The 14583-nt window shown below is 42.6% G+C and overlaps 1 protein-coding gene across 2 annotated transcripts in view; it reads right to left on the bottom strand.

Moving 5' to 3' along the window:
* Window positions 1-5569: 5569 nt before the first annotated feature.
* USP32 (ubiquitin specific peptidase 32) overlaps window positions 5570-14583 on the bottom strand; it is a 196795-nt gene continuing 187781 nt past the window's right edge. For both annotated transcript variants that reach the window (XM_052657209.1, XM_052657210.1), the window contains exons 30-34: window positions 14109-14300; window positions 11165-11453; window positions 9324-9748; window positions 8788-8880; window positions 5570-7753 (exon numbers count right to left, since the gene is read on the bottom strand). In XM_052657209.1, coding sequence (XP_052513169.1) covers window positions 7580-7753; window positions 8788-8880; window positions 9324-9748; window positions 11165-11453; window positions 14109-14300 — 1173 coding nt within the window. In that variant the 3' untranslated portion in view covers window positions 5570-7579. The remainder of the gene's footprint in view (window positions 7754-8787; window positions 8881-9323; window positions 9749-11164; window positions 11454-14108; window positions 14301-14583) is intronic.

Below are 14583 nucleotides of genomic sequence, written 5' to 3'. Positions count from 1 at the left end.
TCCAACACCACAGTTCAAAAGCATCAATTCTTCGGTGCTCAGCTTTCTTTATAGTCCAACTCTCACATCCATATATGACTACTGGAAAAACCGTAGCCTTGACTAGACAGACCTTTGTTGACGAAGCGATGTCTCTGCTTTTGAATATGCTGTCTAGGTTGGTCATAACTTTCCTTCCAAGGAGTAAGTGTCTTTCAATTTCACGGCTGCAATCACCATCTGCAGTGATTTTGGAGCCCAGAAAAATAAACTCAGCCACTGTTTCCCCATCTATTTCCCATGAAGTGATGGGACTGGATGCCATGATCTTAAGTTTTCTGAATGTTAAGATTTAAGCCAACTTTTTCACTCTCCTCTCTCTTTCACCAAGAGGCTCTTTAGTTCTTCATTTTCTGCCATAAGGGTGGTGCCATCTGCATATCTGAGGTTATTGATATTTCTCCTGGCAATCTTGATTCCAGCTTGTGCTTCCTCCAGCCCAGCATTTCGCATGATGTACTCTGCATATAAGTTAAATAAGCAGGGTGACAATATACAGTCTTGACGTACTCCTTTTTCTATTTGGAACCAGTCTGGTGTTCCATGTCCAGTTCTAACTGTTGCTTGCTGACCTATATACAGGTTTCTCAAGAGGCAGGTCAGGTGGTCTGGTATTCCCATCTCTTTCAGAATTTTCCACAGTTTATTGTGATCCACATAGTCAAAGGCTTTGGCATAATCAATAAAGCAGAAATAGATGTTTTTCTGCTAGCATGTGAGATGAGTGCAATTGTGCGGTAGTTTGAGCATTCTTTGGCATTGCCTTTCTTTGGGACTGGAATGAAAACTGACCTTTTCCAGTCCTGTGGCCATTGCTGAGTTTTCCAAATTTGCTGGCATATTGAGTGAAGCACTTTCACAGCATCATCTTTCAGGATTTGAAATAGCTCAACTGGAATTCCATCACCTCCACTAGCTTTGTTCGTAGTGATGCTTCCTAAGGCCCACTTGACTTCACATTCCAGGATGTCTGGCTCTAGGTGAGTGATCACACCATCGTGGTTATCTGGGTCATGAAGATCTTTTTTGTATAGTTCTTCTGTGTATTCTTGCCACCTCTTCTTAATATTTTCTGCTTCTGTTAGGTCCATACTGTTTTTGTCCTTTATTGTGCCCATCTTTGCATGAAATATTACCTTGGTATCTCTAATTTTCTTGAAGAGATCTCTAGTCTTTCCCATGCTATCGTTTTCCTCCTTTTCTTTGCATTGACTGCTGAGGAAGGCTTTCTTATGATTGGGGCATAATCACCTATATCCCAATACAAAATAAAAAGTTTAAAGAAAAAAAGAGAAAATCCTGGTTTTGCTTCATGGCATAGCTTGCTCCCCCTTCCTATATGATTTTCCTGAAGTACTCTGCCAACAGCTACTATCCACCGTCCACGGTCAGCACTTCATCCGAGACAATTATATCTACCAACCCCCCTTACTTGTGTGCATGAGCATGCCATCTTTCCCCAATTAGACTGGAAGTTGACTCATTCTCTGAAGAGGTGGTTTCCACAAATGACCAGTCTACAGGACAGTGCCAACCGGCTGCAAAAGAAGCTCCCCTGAAAACTTGCTAAAATGCAGAGATTTGGACTGCGTGGAAGGAGATGATCTCATAAATCTGGGTGTCAACAGGCAGAGAGCACAGATATTACATGACAATGTGGGTGGAACTCTGGAAACAGCACGTTTAACAAATTCCTAGTTGATTTTTAAAAATCTGTTTTTGGCTGTGCTGGGTCTTTGTTGCTGTGCAGGTTTGCCTCTAGCTTTGGAGAAGAGGGCTACACTCTAGTCGCTGGGCATAGGCGTCTCATCGCTGGGGCTTCTCTTGCTGCAGAGCACAGGCTCTAGGCTGAGTGGCATTTGGGCTCTAGAGCACAGGCTCAGTAATTGCGGCCCATGGACTTAGTTGCTCTGCCACATGTGGGATCCTCCTAGACCAGGGATCGAACCCCTGTCTCTTGAATTGCCAGCGGGGTTCTTTACCACTGAGCCACCAGGGAGGCCCAACTCCTGGCTGATTTTGATGACGCTCTTGAATTGACAGGTTGGGAACGGCTGCCCCTAGAGAACCGAGTGTGGAGCTCTGTACATGCACTCCTATGTGGTACGCTTCTTGACTGGTAATGAGTTTGATCCTAGTATTAGTTATGGTATACCTGTGTTCTGCTGCTCTAAGTGGGGAAAGAATACTGTGATTTGGGTACCCAACAGGTGTCAGGGCCTGTGCCTATTTACATTCATTATTTATTCCTTCTAATAACAACTTGAAATGGTATTCTCATTGGGCACGAGAAATCTGAGGGTGTGAAGGACTTGTTTTAGGACTTACTGTTATAGGACATGGAACTCTGCTCAAGGTTATGTGGCAGCCTGAGAGAGAGGGGAGTTTGGGGGAGAATCAGTTTAGTTCAGTTGCTCAGTTGTGTCTGACTCTTTTCGACCCCATGGAATGCAGCACGCCAGGCTTCCATCACCAACTCCTGAAGTTTGCTCAAACTCATGTCCATTGAGTTGGTGATGCCATCCAACTATCTCATCCTCTTGTCGCCCCTTCTCCTCCTGCCTTCAATCTTCCCCAGCATCAGGGTCTCTTCTAATGAGTTGGCTTTCTGCATCAGGTGGTCAAAGTATTCGAGCTTCAGCTTCAGCATCAGTCCTTCCAATGAATGTTCAGGACTGATTTCCTTTAGGATTGACTGGTTTGATCTTCTTGCAATCTAAGGGACTCTCAAGGGTCTTCTCCAACACCACAGTTCAAAGGCATCAATTCTTTGGTGTTTAGCCTTCTTTATGGTCCAACTCTCACATTCATACATGACTACTGGAAAAACCAAAGCTTTGACTAGATAGACCTTACTTGTCAAAGTACTGTCTCTGCTTTTTAATATGCTGTCTAGGTTTCTTACAGCTTTTCTTCCAAGGAGCAAGCGTCTTTTAATTTCATGGCTGCAGTCACCATCTGGAGTGATTTTGGAGCCCAAGAAAATAAAGTCTGTCACTGTTTCCACTGTTTCCTCATCTATTTGCCATCAAGTGACGGGACTAGATGCCATGATCTTTGTTTTCTGAATGTTGACTTTTAAGCCAGGTTTTTCTCTCCTTTCATCAAGAGGCTCTTTAGTTCCTCTTCACTTTCTGCCATAAGGGTGGTGTCATCTGCATATCTGTTATTGCTATTTCTCCCTGCTATCTTGATTCCAGCTTGTGCTGGATGTCTGGCATTTTGCATAATGTACTCTGCATATAAGCTAAATAAGCAGGGTGACACTATACAGCCTTGACGTACGTTTCCCAATTTGGAACCAGTCCGTTGGAGGAGAATGGATACATGTATATGTGTGGCTGAGTCCCTCTGCTGTCGACCTGAAACCATCACAACATTGTTAATTGGCTGTACTCCAATATAAAATAAAAGTTAAAAAAAAATAAGAAAAGACATAAACACACTTGGAATGAAAAAATGAAAATTAAGAACTTGTTTTAGTGCATAGTTGTAATATGGCAAGAAGCAGAATCTGACCCTGATAATGGACTCCAAGCCTTTCTACTTACCAGAGGGCATAAAACCAGTGGGTAGTATCTGGCTTGCAAATAACTTTTATTTAGACAGTACAATGTTTAAAAATTAACAAAACAAAACAAAGTCCTGCCAACATTTCTAAACTGGATGTTCTGTATAAATACCTGGATTTCTGGCTTCTCTTTGGGGTGGAAGAGGTTTGGTAACACTGGGGCCCACATTCCTGCATGGCAACAAACAAATGCAGCCTTCAGATGGGATGGGTGTCCTAGGACTCACCAGTCCCCACTGTTCCCCATTCTCCACAGCGGGACCAGCTTCTCTGACACTCTGCTCCCAACCTAGCCCCTATGGGCCTCTGAAGGTGTAACTACTGCACTATTTATTACCTTGCTTTCCACTGCTACGAAATCTAAAGGCAGCGTTTTTTCCATTTTGAGGGCTTTCTCTAGTTGAGGTGAGCAGGGGCTACTCTTCATTGAGGTGCACAGGCTTCTCATTGTGGTGGCTTCTCTTGTTGTGGAGCAAGGGCTCCAGGCACAAGGGCTTAGTTGCTCCAAAGCATGTGGGATCTTCCCGAACCAGGGATCAAACCCATGTCCCCTGCCTTGGCAGGTGGATTCTTAACCATTAGACCACAAGGGAAGCCTGGCAGCCTCTTTTATTGCACCATCTTGTATGGGTCTCTCATCACAGAGGTAGGTATATTTCTGACCTCATGATTTCAATACTAAGGAACCTACCTGGTGATCCGTCATCGAGGAAAGCTGGGATATTTGTTCCCTAAGCTTCACGTTCTGGCTCTAGCCTATTAAAATTCTTATTTAATCTTTAAAACAGTTAGGGAAAATAAGCCAACTCATCTACTTGCTCCTGTTCATTGCTATATACAATGAAGTGGGCAATGCCACCAAGTGGAAGAGAGATTCCATGATGAACTGCCTTAGCCAGAGGCTGATGACCACTCTCAGTTTGCAGGGCCATTCAGGAACTAGAAGTGAAACACCTGCCCATCTTTCTATGCTGTTTCTTTCCAAAGTTGTCCCTTATTCTTATTTTTTCATTAAAACATTATTTTACATATTACTGACTTCCTGTGTGCCAGGAACAATGTTTGAGATACAAGGATGAAAATATTCAAGGTGGTCATTTAAAAAGCCAGAGACACAGACTGCACTTTAGAAGTGGTGCTTCATTTTGGATCCTTTTCTGTTTGTTCGTTTCCTTAAACAAGCTACTACTGCTGCCGATTCAACATGTTTCATTCTATACATTTTTAATGTCTGTTCCTGTGTTTTGGAGAATGTAAGCAGAGAGATATTAAATTCTTTGAGTGTCAGTGTAATAAGCGAATACATAAATCTCTTTGTCAAATAGGACTGAATCTCATGGGGGGGTAGGATTTCACATTCACTGAGCACTTACCAAGACACTGTCAGGCATTTGTATACCTCACTTCCTAAAAATGAGCCCAAGAGGCAGGTATTCTGATTTTAAAGATAAATAACACAGGACTGAATGTGAAGGTCCCATTAACTCTAAATCTTCAACTCTTAACACTGTCAATGGGCTCCCTGGAGACCTCTCAGAACAACCACCTGGGATATGTCCCTGGTTTCTCAGCGTCCTCTATAAACTAAGGGTCATCTCCAGGCACCGTGTAAGAAGTGCACCTCTTCGTCACTTTATTCCTTAATCTGCATGAAAACTACTGCAAAAACTCCTTCTTCAATTCTCAGTTTCAAATGAGCAAGCTACTCTTCTCCTGAACCCTTTCAATGTCTTCCAAACACTTTCCTAACAGGGATATGAAGCAAATTTATCTGGTCGCTGCAAGTACCTTTCTACATTCAACACACCTTTCATTCTCTCACAGATGGAACCTCCAACTCTGTAAGTCAGGTAGGTATTCAAATAGGAGAATTAAAACAGGGTCGCAGAGAGGAAGGCTAAAGTATTTGACATTTTTGTGTTTACTTGTATAGAGGAAAAAGAGCACACAGATGCATCCACAGTATTTAATTTGTTTGGATAATAGTTACAGAGAAACAGGTACACTCCATATACAATTACCAATACTTTTTTTATACAGTTCATATTTCAGTACATCAACACTATTTTATTTACACTCTATTTATGTACATTAACATCTTTCTAAAGTCAGTGCATTGTCAACAAGTTTTATACAGTAATTTACAAGGTGAATGTAGTTAGTTAATTTAATAAATTTTCTGCTAGTCATGAATTAAAAAAATTAATTACAACCAATGTAACAAACACAGATCAAACAACATTAGTAGATTGTGCTACCTGCTTAAATAAAACATCTGTAAGGAAATTATTTAAAATCTTCCACTTTTTCATGGGACTTGTCCAGTTAGGAATGGACAGATTTTATACACTGAAAATCATGAAACTCTCAAGTCTGCATTTTGTCTGACTTCATTATATTATAGCATTTAGGCCCCTCCTTCCTACTTGCAATTATAGTCTTCTTCTGAATAGGCTTTCAACTCAGCCATTTACCTTTGTAAATGCTCTGAGAACTGGTTAGTAATCGACCTTAGGTATCGAAACACAAACGCTTAATTACATTGGTACCTACTATCTATGAGGAAGGAAGGGTAATGGAATCTGACAGTTAATGAGAATCAACTTCCAGGGTCCAGATGAGTAAAAAAGTGAAATATTTACCTTGAATATATATTTAGAAACAACGCAGAAAAAAAAATGCTGCCTGAAATAAATAACATTTATATTTTTGTTCCAGTCTTGAATTATTGGAGGATAAAATGAAGTGAGCAAGGAAACATAACTTTTGATGACCAGCACTACTGAAAAAAAGCGAATGGAGATGCAAACAAAACATCTACTTCCTAAATCCCCCAACTGCATTAAAAATACTTATACATTATCAATGTTTGGGATGTGTCTTGTTTTTAAATTTAATATGATAGGGGAAAACAACCCCATCAAGTTAATTTATAGCCCTTACAGCCATCAAATATGAACAAGTTTTGAAAAGTTCATCTGCACGTATTCTTTTTTTAAAGTGCAAAACAAAGAAACAAAGAAACAAAGAACAAACAACCACTGACTGCAAAACACCATCTAGCTTTGTGGCCCTGTTCCCTCTCAGACACTGTGCAACAGTGCGTGGAAGGATGGTGTCAACGTCGGCCGTCACTCCCCGCCCACCCCCAGCAGTGGAGGGGTATGTTTTTGAGGGCACTTGAAGTACCCTCAGAGCAAGCTGCCTCTATCTGGAGGGCTATTTTATTTTAGCTGGATCTCCCACGATGCTTTTCTTTTTTCCTACAGGGTCTCCCAACCAAGGCCCTGGGGAGAAGGCACGCAGCTCTTGAGAGAGCCGCCTTTCAGACTGACCACTCATATATGTCTCTACTACAATGACACACAACAAAAACAGAAAGCAATGAAGATATAGAAAGAGCGGGAAAATGGTTTCAAAAGTAAACTGAAAAATCTGTGTCCATGCTGTAAGAATCCTTCACACACCTTCATGATCTCGCTTTCTCCATCGTGTCAGTCGCTACAATGGAATAAAACTTCAGGAAAAAGGAGGTAGCGTATCATGTCGTCCCCAGACAACACTACAATTTTTTGTTTTACTTTTGACTCCAAGGAGATTCGTAGTATTCTGTTAAGATTATTGGTAAACTATATTCGCTACAGGGTTGTTCATGTCTGGACAAGCACAATTTAGTTCTTATTTGGTCCCAGGTGGCTGGTGCCAAACCCTTTTGTTTACAGGCTAATGGTGGGCTCTGCCTGAAAGCTCTCTACCAGGGAGCTTACGTGAGACACTTCCAAACAAAATTATTACTACTGGTATGTTAACTGCTATTTTAATTAGGGTTTTTTTAAACTTTGTGCTTCAGGGTCACAGGATAAAATAAGTACACACTGAGCTTGCCTTTCAGTGATGCTTTTGCCAAATGCCAGCTACAGGGAGTCATCTCCCTCATCACCAGTCTACCTAGCAGCCAGAGTGGCAGCTTCACTGTAATACACAGTACTTTTTGTAATCAGACTCGAAGTCTTCGTCCATGCTGCTTGTGTCTGCCATCTTTTTGCCATCGATCTTTGGCAGAAATTGTGCATAGTCTATCCCTTGCTGCTCATAGAAAAGAATGTAGGCAGAGTCGGTGTCAATTTCATCAGGGTGAAGTTCCTGGAGGAGCAAGAAAAGTCTTTAACAAAAAAGCCGGGCTTCCCTGGTGGCTCAGATGGTAAATAATCTACTTGCAATGTGGGAAGTCTGGGTTAAATCCCTGGTGGGGAAGATCCCCTGGAGGAGGGAATGCAACTCACTCCAGTATTCCTGCCTGGAGAATCCCCATGGACAGAAGAGCCTGGCAGGCCCCAGTTCATGGGGTTGCAAAGAGTCAGACACAACCAAGCGACTAAGCACACAGCATACACGCTGACTCTAAATCCTCACCAGGGAAGGGAGGACCAACCCTCTTTCATGACTAAAACTGACTGCTTCCAATCAGCTTAATATTTTGGCTATCTCATACCTGCCCCTAAAATAAGAACCATTATTTTCAATGTTTGGTTTTGGGAAAATATACAGGCCATAGACAAGTCCAAAGAATGATAGAAAACAAAATAACACATTAAATTCTAATAGCTCAAAAGATAATAACTTTTTCTTATTAATCAATACCTTCTATTTTTTTCACTGTTTTCATTTTCTGCTCTGCATATCACTTTTTTGGGGTGAAGGGGCATGCTGTGTGGCTTGTGGGATCTTAGTTCCCTGACCAGGGATGGAACCCAGGCCCTGACAAGTCTCAGCCACTGGACTGCCAGGGAATTCCCTGCGTGTCACTTATATTCCTTTATGTTGAAGGCTTCTATATATGGATTCTACTAGAAACAACTACTTTCTATTCAGGAGAAAGGGCTTCCCTGGTAGCTCAGTGGTAAAGAATCTGCCTGCCAATGCAGGAAACACAGGTTTGATCCCTGGTCCAGGAAGATCCCTTGGAGAAGAAAATAGCTACCTACTCCAGCATACTTGCCTGGAGAATCCCATGGACAGAGGAGCCTGGTGTGCTATAGTCTATGGGGTTGCAAAGAGTAGGACATGACTTAGTGACTAAATAACAATAATTCTGGAGAAAATCCATTATTTCAACAAATGTCCTTTGGATCTGTTGACATTTCTGTTTCTTTTATGAAAAGATCGGGGACATTTACCTTACAGCTGCTGTCATTGTAACAGTACCACTTGCTATTTGGGTTTTTGGCATAAGTGACGTAATGGCCCCCGCCCAGAATTCCTGAATGGCACTGTAAGAGAGAAGAAAGTGGAGGTGTATTAGTAGTTGACGATACTCAGGCCAGGGCAGGTATAAGGATCCAATCCAAGGAAAAGTGTTTTCCTTCTTCCAAAAACAAACCAAGAAGGAAAACTGAAAATTTTAAAACTTTGAATCTTACCATTCTATTGTTGTAATCATTTCTGGAAAGCAAAACTCCTCAGAAACACACACTTCTGAACGGCTTAAGCCTGTGACTCCACCTAGAAGATTATATGACTGTTCCCTTTATTAAATTGTGAGCATCTTGGATTCTACCCAAAAGGCCAAGATATTTACTGCTAACTTAGTCTATCACCAAGCTCAATGCCTTCCAAATGAGCAGGCTCTGAAAAAATGATGAATGAATGAAGATGAACCAACCAACCACTGAAAAGGTAGATCACTCTAAAAATCATACAAGAAACCACTTACCGAAATTGCATATAGGTTATAAATAGGTTTAACATGAATATCTTCTCTTTGGTCATCAGTAATGTCTTCTTCACTGTGGTTTTCAAGCTGACCATTGCTGTAGCCATTGCCACATGCCTCATGCTCATAAAGGAATCCATTGGCCAAAGCTACTTCGTGGTCTTGCAGGGTAACCAGCTCAGGTTGGCTGCCCCCCAGCATGTGCCCTCGGCTCAAGGCATCAGACAGCTCACAAATGTGGCCAGCCCCATTCTCTTTGCTGGCATCCAAGTTCTCCTTACTACTCGACAATTTGTTTTTGCTGCCGATTTGGGGTAGGCGGAGCCTTCCTTTGCTCCTCCCTAAAGTCCTAGGGCTGCTGTTAGGGCTGCTGTTTTTGCTGGAGGGACAGCTGGTTCCACTTTTTCTTGATGTAGATGGTGAACCTGTGAAAGGGGAGAAAAGATAAATCCAAATGTCACAAGTTAAACCAGCCACCAAAAGCTAACTCTGCAGTCAACTGCACAAGTGTACACAAAAAGGTAAAGACAGGGGCATCCTGACTGGTGAGGCTTTACTCCTATTATGTGGCCAATAAGTTACATTCTTGTCTTCCTCAATGCCAACCCTCTCAAGGCAGCAACGTCCTGAAAATGTGAAGTACAGTTAAGTATGGATTTAGAAAAAGAGCAGAAAGATGATTTAGGGCAGATTCAGTTCAAATTAATATTAGATGAAGGGGTTTGACAAATATCCATTCTTTAGATTAAAAAATATGACCACAAACTATCAAGCACTTATTCCGGCAAAGCGTGACATCAGAAACTTTATTATCTCTACCTCTCACAACAATCCTGCAAAGGAGCAGGTCTCAAACAGCTTCTGACTCCCTTATATGCCCTTAAAAATTGTTGAGGATCTTGAGAACTTTTGTTTTTGTGAGTTCCATTTATCAATATTTACCATGTTATATATTTACCATAGTAGAAGTTAAAACTGAGGAATTTGACAGACACATATATTTCATTGACAATATCACATATATGTTGGCTCTAAGCCAACCTGTGAGAGAATGAGTGAAAAGGCAAATATTTAGCTCTGGTGTTTTTCTTTCAGCTGCACCGTATGGCTTGTGGCATCTTTAGTTTCCTTACCAGGGACTGAACTTGGGGCTACAGCAGAGAAAGCGCCGAGTCCTAACTACCAGACTGCCAGGGAATTCCCAAACATTTAGTATTTTTATGAAAACAGTTCTGATCTTCAGAAAGGGTTTCAGGCACCCTCTAGGGGTTTCCCCAAATTTTACTTTGAGAACCTCTGATATAAGCAAACAAGGATGACAACTATCATTCATAATCACCAAATGCCAGGCACAATGTAAAGTGCTTTGCTCTCCATTTTCTTAATAATATTTATTTATTTGGCTGCACTGGATCCTGGTTATGGCATGAGGGACCTTCCTTGCAGTGCCCGGGCTCAGTAGTGGAGGTGCTTGGGCTTAGTTGTCCTGCAGCAGGGGGGGAGCTTAGTTCCCCCACCAGGCACTGAACCCTGGACCCTTGCACTGCAAGTGGATTCTTAACCCCTAGACCACCAGGGAGGTCTCTACAGTGCTTAATTCTTCATGTATCAATTTCTCACTCTGTGAACTTAGTATTTTCTTCTTTTTATGAATGAGAAAAGAGATTTAGTGAGGATGTATCTCTTGCTAAAACTCACACAGCTCAAATGTAGATAGACCTGAGTCCAGAAGGATCCTGGTACAACCAAGCTGTTGCTCTAGAGTGGAAGACGGAGGGAAACGTGCAGCCTAGAGGGGTCCCAGGAAGGCCGCCCTCCAGAATGAGGCTTAGGCTCCTCACCTTTAGGACTACTGACGATGTTGGCACTCAGTGAGGATGGGCTCTTACTCAGGAGCACGGCGTCTTCCCCAGCAGAGTTCTGAGCATCTGCTTTCTTCACCTCTCCTGCTGGGATCCTGGGCTCAGAGAGGTCATCCCCCTGGGGTGTGAGTGGTTTACGCTGACAGAGAGCTGGGTCCCTCGGCACCAGAAAAGCACTAGGGTCAAAACTTTCACGAGGAAATTTAACAATTTTCTGTGATTTTATCCATCGACCATTTACAAACTGAAATCGTTTGAGATGAATAATCTGGAGAAGAGAAAACAGTTGTAGTAACATGCTCTGAAGACACAAATTACACACTTAAAAAAAAAAGTCTAAAACATATGTAAATGTTCCAAAAATATGTCTCCCCCCCGCAAAGAATATATGTTCTTATGTAACCTAGTTAAGAGGCCACTGCCCTTTAGCTATGTGGCTAAAACGGTAATCCCCCTAATTTCATAATCGGTGTAGATCCAAACTCTCTCCCAAATGTCTTCAACATCATAGGAGCCTCTTCTTCCATGTCCTCTGGGCTTGTGACTCATACTGACCTTTACCTCTCTCCAATATCATCCACTCACAAATACACGAGGCTAGAATACTATAGACTGAATCATTTGAAGAAAAGTGAAGGTGTTTTTAACAGCTGAAAGTTACCCAGCCTCCAACAGGAGGCCTCTCCTTTCTTAACATTTCTGTTGGCTATGATCATGGGGTTTCACTGTCCTGAAGAGCATAAGAATCTCCCTTTTCCTTTCTAGCTTCTCTCTTTTCAAAAGCAATGAATTTCTTCAGGCTTAAACACAATGTTATTATGCTCCCTATCGTGAGCATACTCTTGAGAGTCCCTTGGACTGCAAGGAGATCCAATCAGTCAATCCCAAAGGAAATCAGTTCTGAATATTCACTGGAAGGATTGATGCTGAAGCTGAAACTCCAATACTCTGGCCCCCTGATGTAAAGACCTGACTCATTGGAAAAGACCGATGCTGGGAAAGATTGAGGGCGGGAGAAGGGGACGACAGAGGATGAGATGGTGGGATGGCATCACCGACTCAATGGACATGAGTTTGCTTAAGCTCCGGGAGCTGGTGATGGACAGGGAAGCCTGGCGTGCTGCAGTCCATGGGGTCACAAAAAGTTGGACATGACTGAGTGACTGAACTAACTGATTGTGGGCACAGATATTTGGGTGGCTACCTCTACCCTAAATGCTTAACTACTTACTATTTACATAAAGAGAATCCCTCTCCAAGGGCCATGCTGGTATGTGGATGTAACAAAAGCCCATCAAGCTATCAACATAACATTTACTCCTCATTATTCTTTGTGTTCAGTTGCTAAGTCATGTCTGACTCTTTGTGATTCCATGGACTGAACTGTAGCCTGCCAGAGTGATTCCTCTGTCTGTGGGATTTCCTAGGCAAGAATACTGGAGTGGGTTTCCATTTCCTTCTTCAGGGGATGTTTCCAACTCAGGGATTGAACCTGAGTCTCCTGTCTCAAAAACAGTTTTATAAATGCTGATACTTCATGATATGTGATATGTTTTATGTGATGGTCATATGAGTATAAATAATTGTCAAAATTCATCAAACTAGATATTTTAAATCTATGAATTTAACTCCATGTTAACTACATACCTCAATCAAAAAAAATACACCTTACCCCTTCCCACCTACCTGTTCTCAAGCCTGTCCCTATGCTCAGCTTCCCATCCCTGTGCTGTGCTTAGTCGCTCAGTTGTGTCTGACTCTTTGCGACTCCATGGACTGTAGCCTGCCAGGCTCCTCTCTGTCCCTGGGGATTCTCCAGGCAAGAATAGTGGAGTGGTTGCCATGCCCTCCTCCAGGGGATCTTCCCAACCCAGGGATCAAACCCAGGTCTCCAGAATTGCAGGCAGATTCTTTACCAGCTGAGCCACCAGGGAAGTCCATGAATATTGAAGTGGGTAGTCTATCCCTTCTCCAGGGATCTTCCTGACCCAGGAATTGAACTGGGGTCTCCTGCATTTCAGGTGGATTCTTTACCAGCTGAGCTACCAGGGAAGCTATCTCTGGAGCTAGCCAATCCCTGTTAGCAATTTCTTGTGCTTCCTTCCCTAGGGAGTTGTTCTTGTCTACATTCAGTCTCACAGAGTGGTAGGAAGAAGATATGAATAAAAAAATAGACACAAGGTCTGGTTATCGATATGATTTCCTCCCTTATGGAAAAAAGCTTTCTTAAATGAATAGGAAGAACTGACACTTCCAACTCTTGACAATCAAGAGAGGCTCTTGAAAGGCTACAGGAGAGGCTCCTAATCCATGAATGAAGAAGGCAGAAGTGCATCAAATCGGAAAGAACATATTAGCCCTCGTGTACCTGGTGCACACACATTTAATTTGGCGGTGTCTGCGCCTATGTGACCAAGCACAGCGGGACTGGAGGCTCAGGCTCCCCTGCTCTCCTACAGTCTGTAAAGCGCGAGCCTCAAGCTTCCTCTCTCCCTAGAGCTAGAAGTGCTTCCACCTTCTCCTGAAGTTCAGCCTCACCAGGCTTTACCACTTGGGGCACTTCTTGCACGTCTCCCTCAACTGCAGTTACTGGTCCATATGACTGGAGGCTGTACCCTCTTTAGGATACAAAACTAGTAAATGTCTGTAGGACAATTCAGGTCTGCGTACACCAGCAAAAATGCTTTATGTATGTAAATATTTGGTTGAACTGCATGGCTTATGGGATCTTAGTTCCCTTAGTTACCAGGGACTGAACTGCCAATGAAACTGCCGAGTCCAAAACACGGGACTGCCAGGGAATTCCCAGCAAAAGCATTTTAAACACTGTGGCAAGAAAGATTATTCTCAAAAATTCTTCTTTGTTCACAGCTTCTTTCCTTCAAGCTAGACTGCTACTCTCAGAGGTGAGGCTGTGACATACCAGGATGGGGGGAAGCCTCCAGAGATCCAGCTTCTTGGTTGCCAGGCAGTGGGTCTTACACTTGGAGCAGTAGTACATCTCGTTCTCCCCCAGCTCCTCCTCGCTGGTGAAAGCTCGGAGACAGCTGTCCAGGTTGATAGGCTCAGCTTGTGCATGCCGACTCTGTTCCACACTCTCGTGCTCATCTACCACCTGTAGGTGGAGGAAACAAGAGGAACGGGAGAAGGGGTAGGAGGGAGTTTAGAATGGTCACCTGCTCTGCATCATCCTCTTGGTGACCCAACCTCATTTACTTTACTTTAAAATACAACCAAACCAGAGTCTGAGCAAAGAGAGCATTTGTACATTTATTCCCAGATATTACATCAATAACATCTTTGATCAAATTTCTACTTAAATGACCATAGCTTTTTGGGAAAAATTTCTGCATGCTACTAAATGACAAAAACAAAACCAACAAGGATTGCCTGTTTAC

The sequence above is a fragment of the Budorcas taxicolor genome, chromosome 19 (genome assembly GCF_023091745.1).
Source record: "Budorcas taxicolor isolate Tak-1 chromosome 19, Takin1.1, whole genome shotgun sequence".
Classification (NCBI taxonomy): domain Eukaryota; kingdom Metazoa; phylum Chordata; class Mammalia; order Artiodactyla; family Bovidae; genus Budorcas; species Budorcas taxicolor.
The sequence above is the reverse complement of the archived record's forward strand: the minus strand, read 5'-3'. Positions and strand labels throughout refer to the sequence as shown.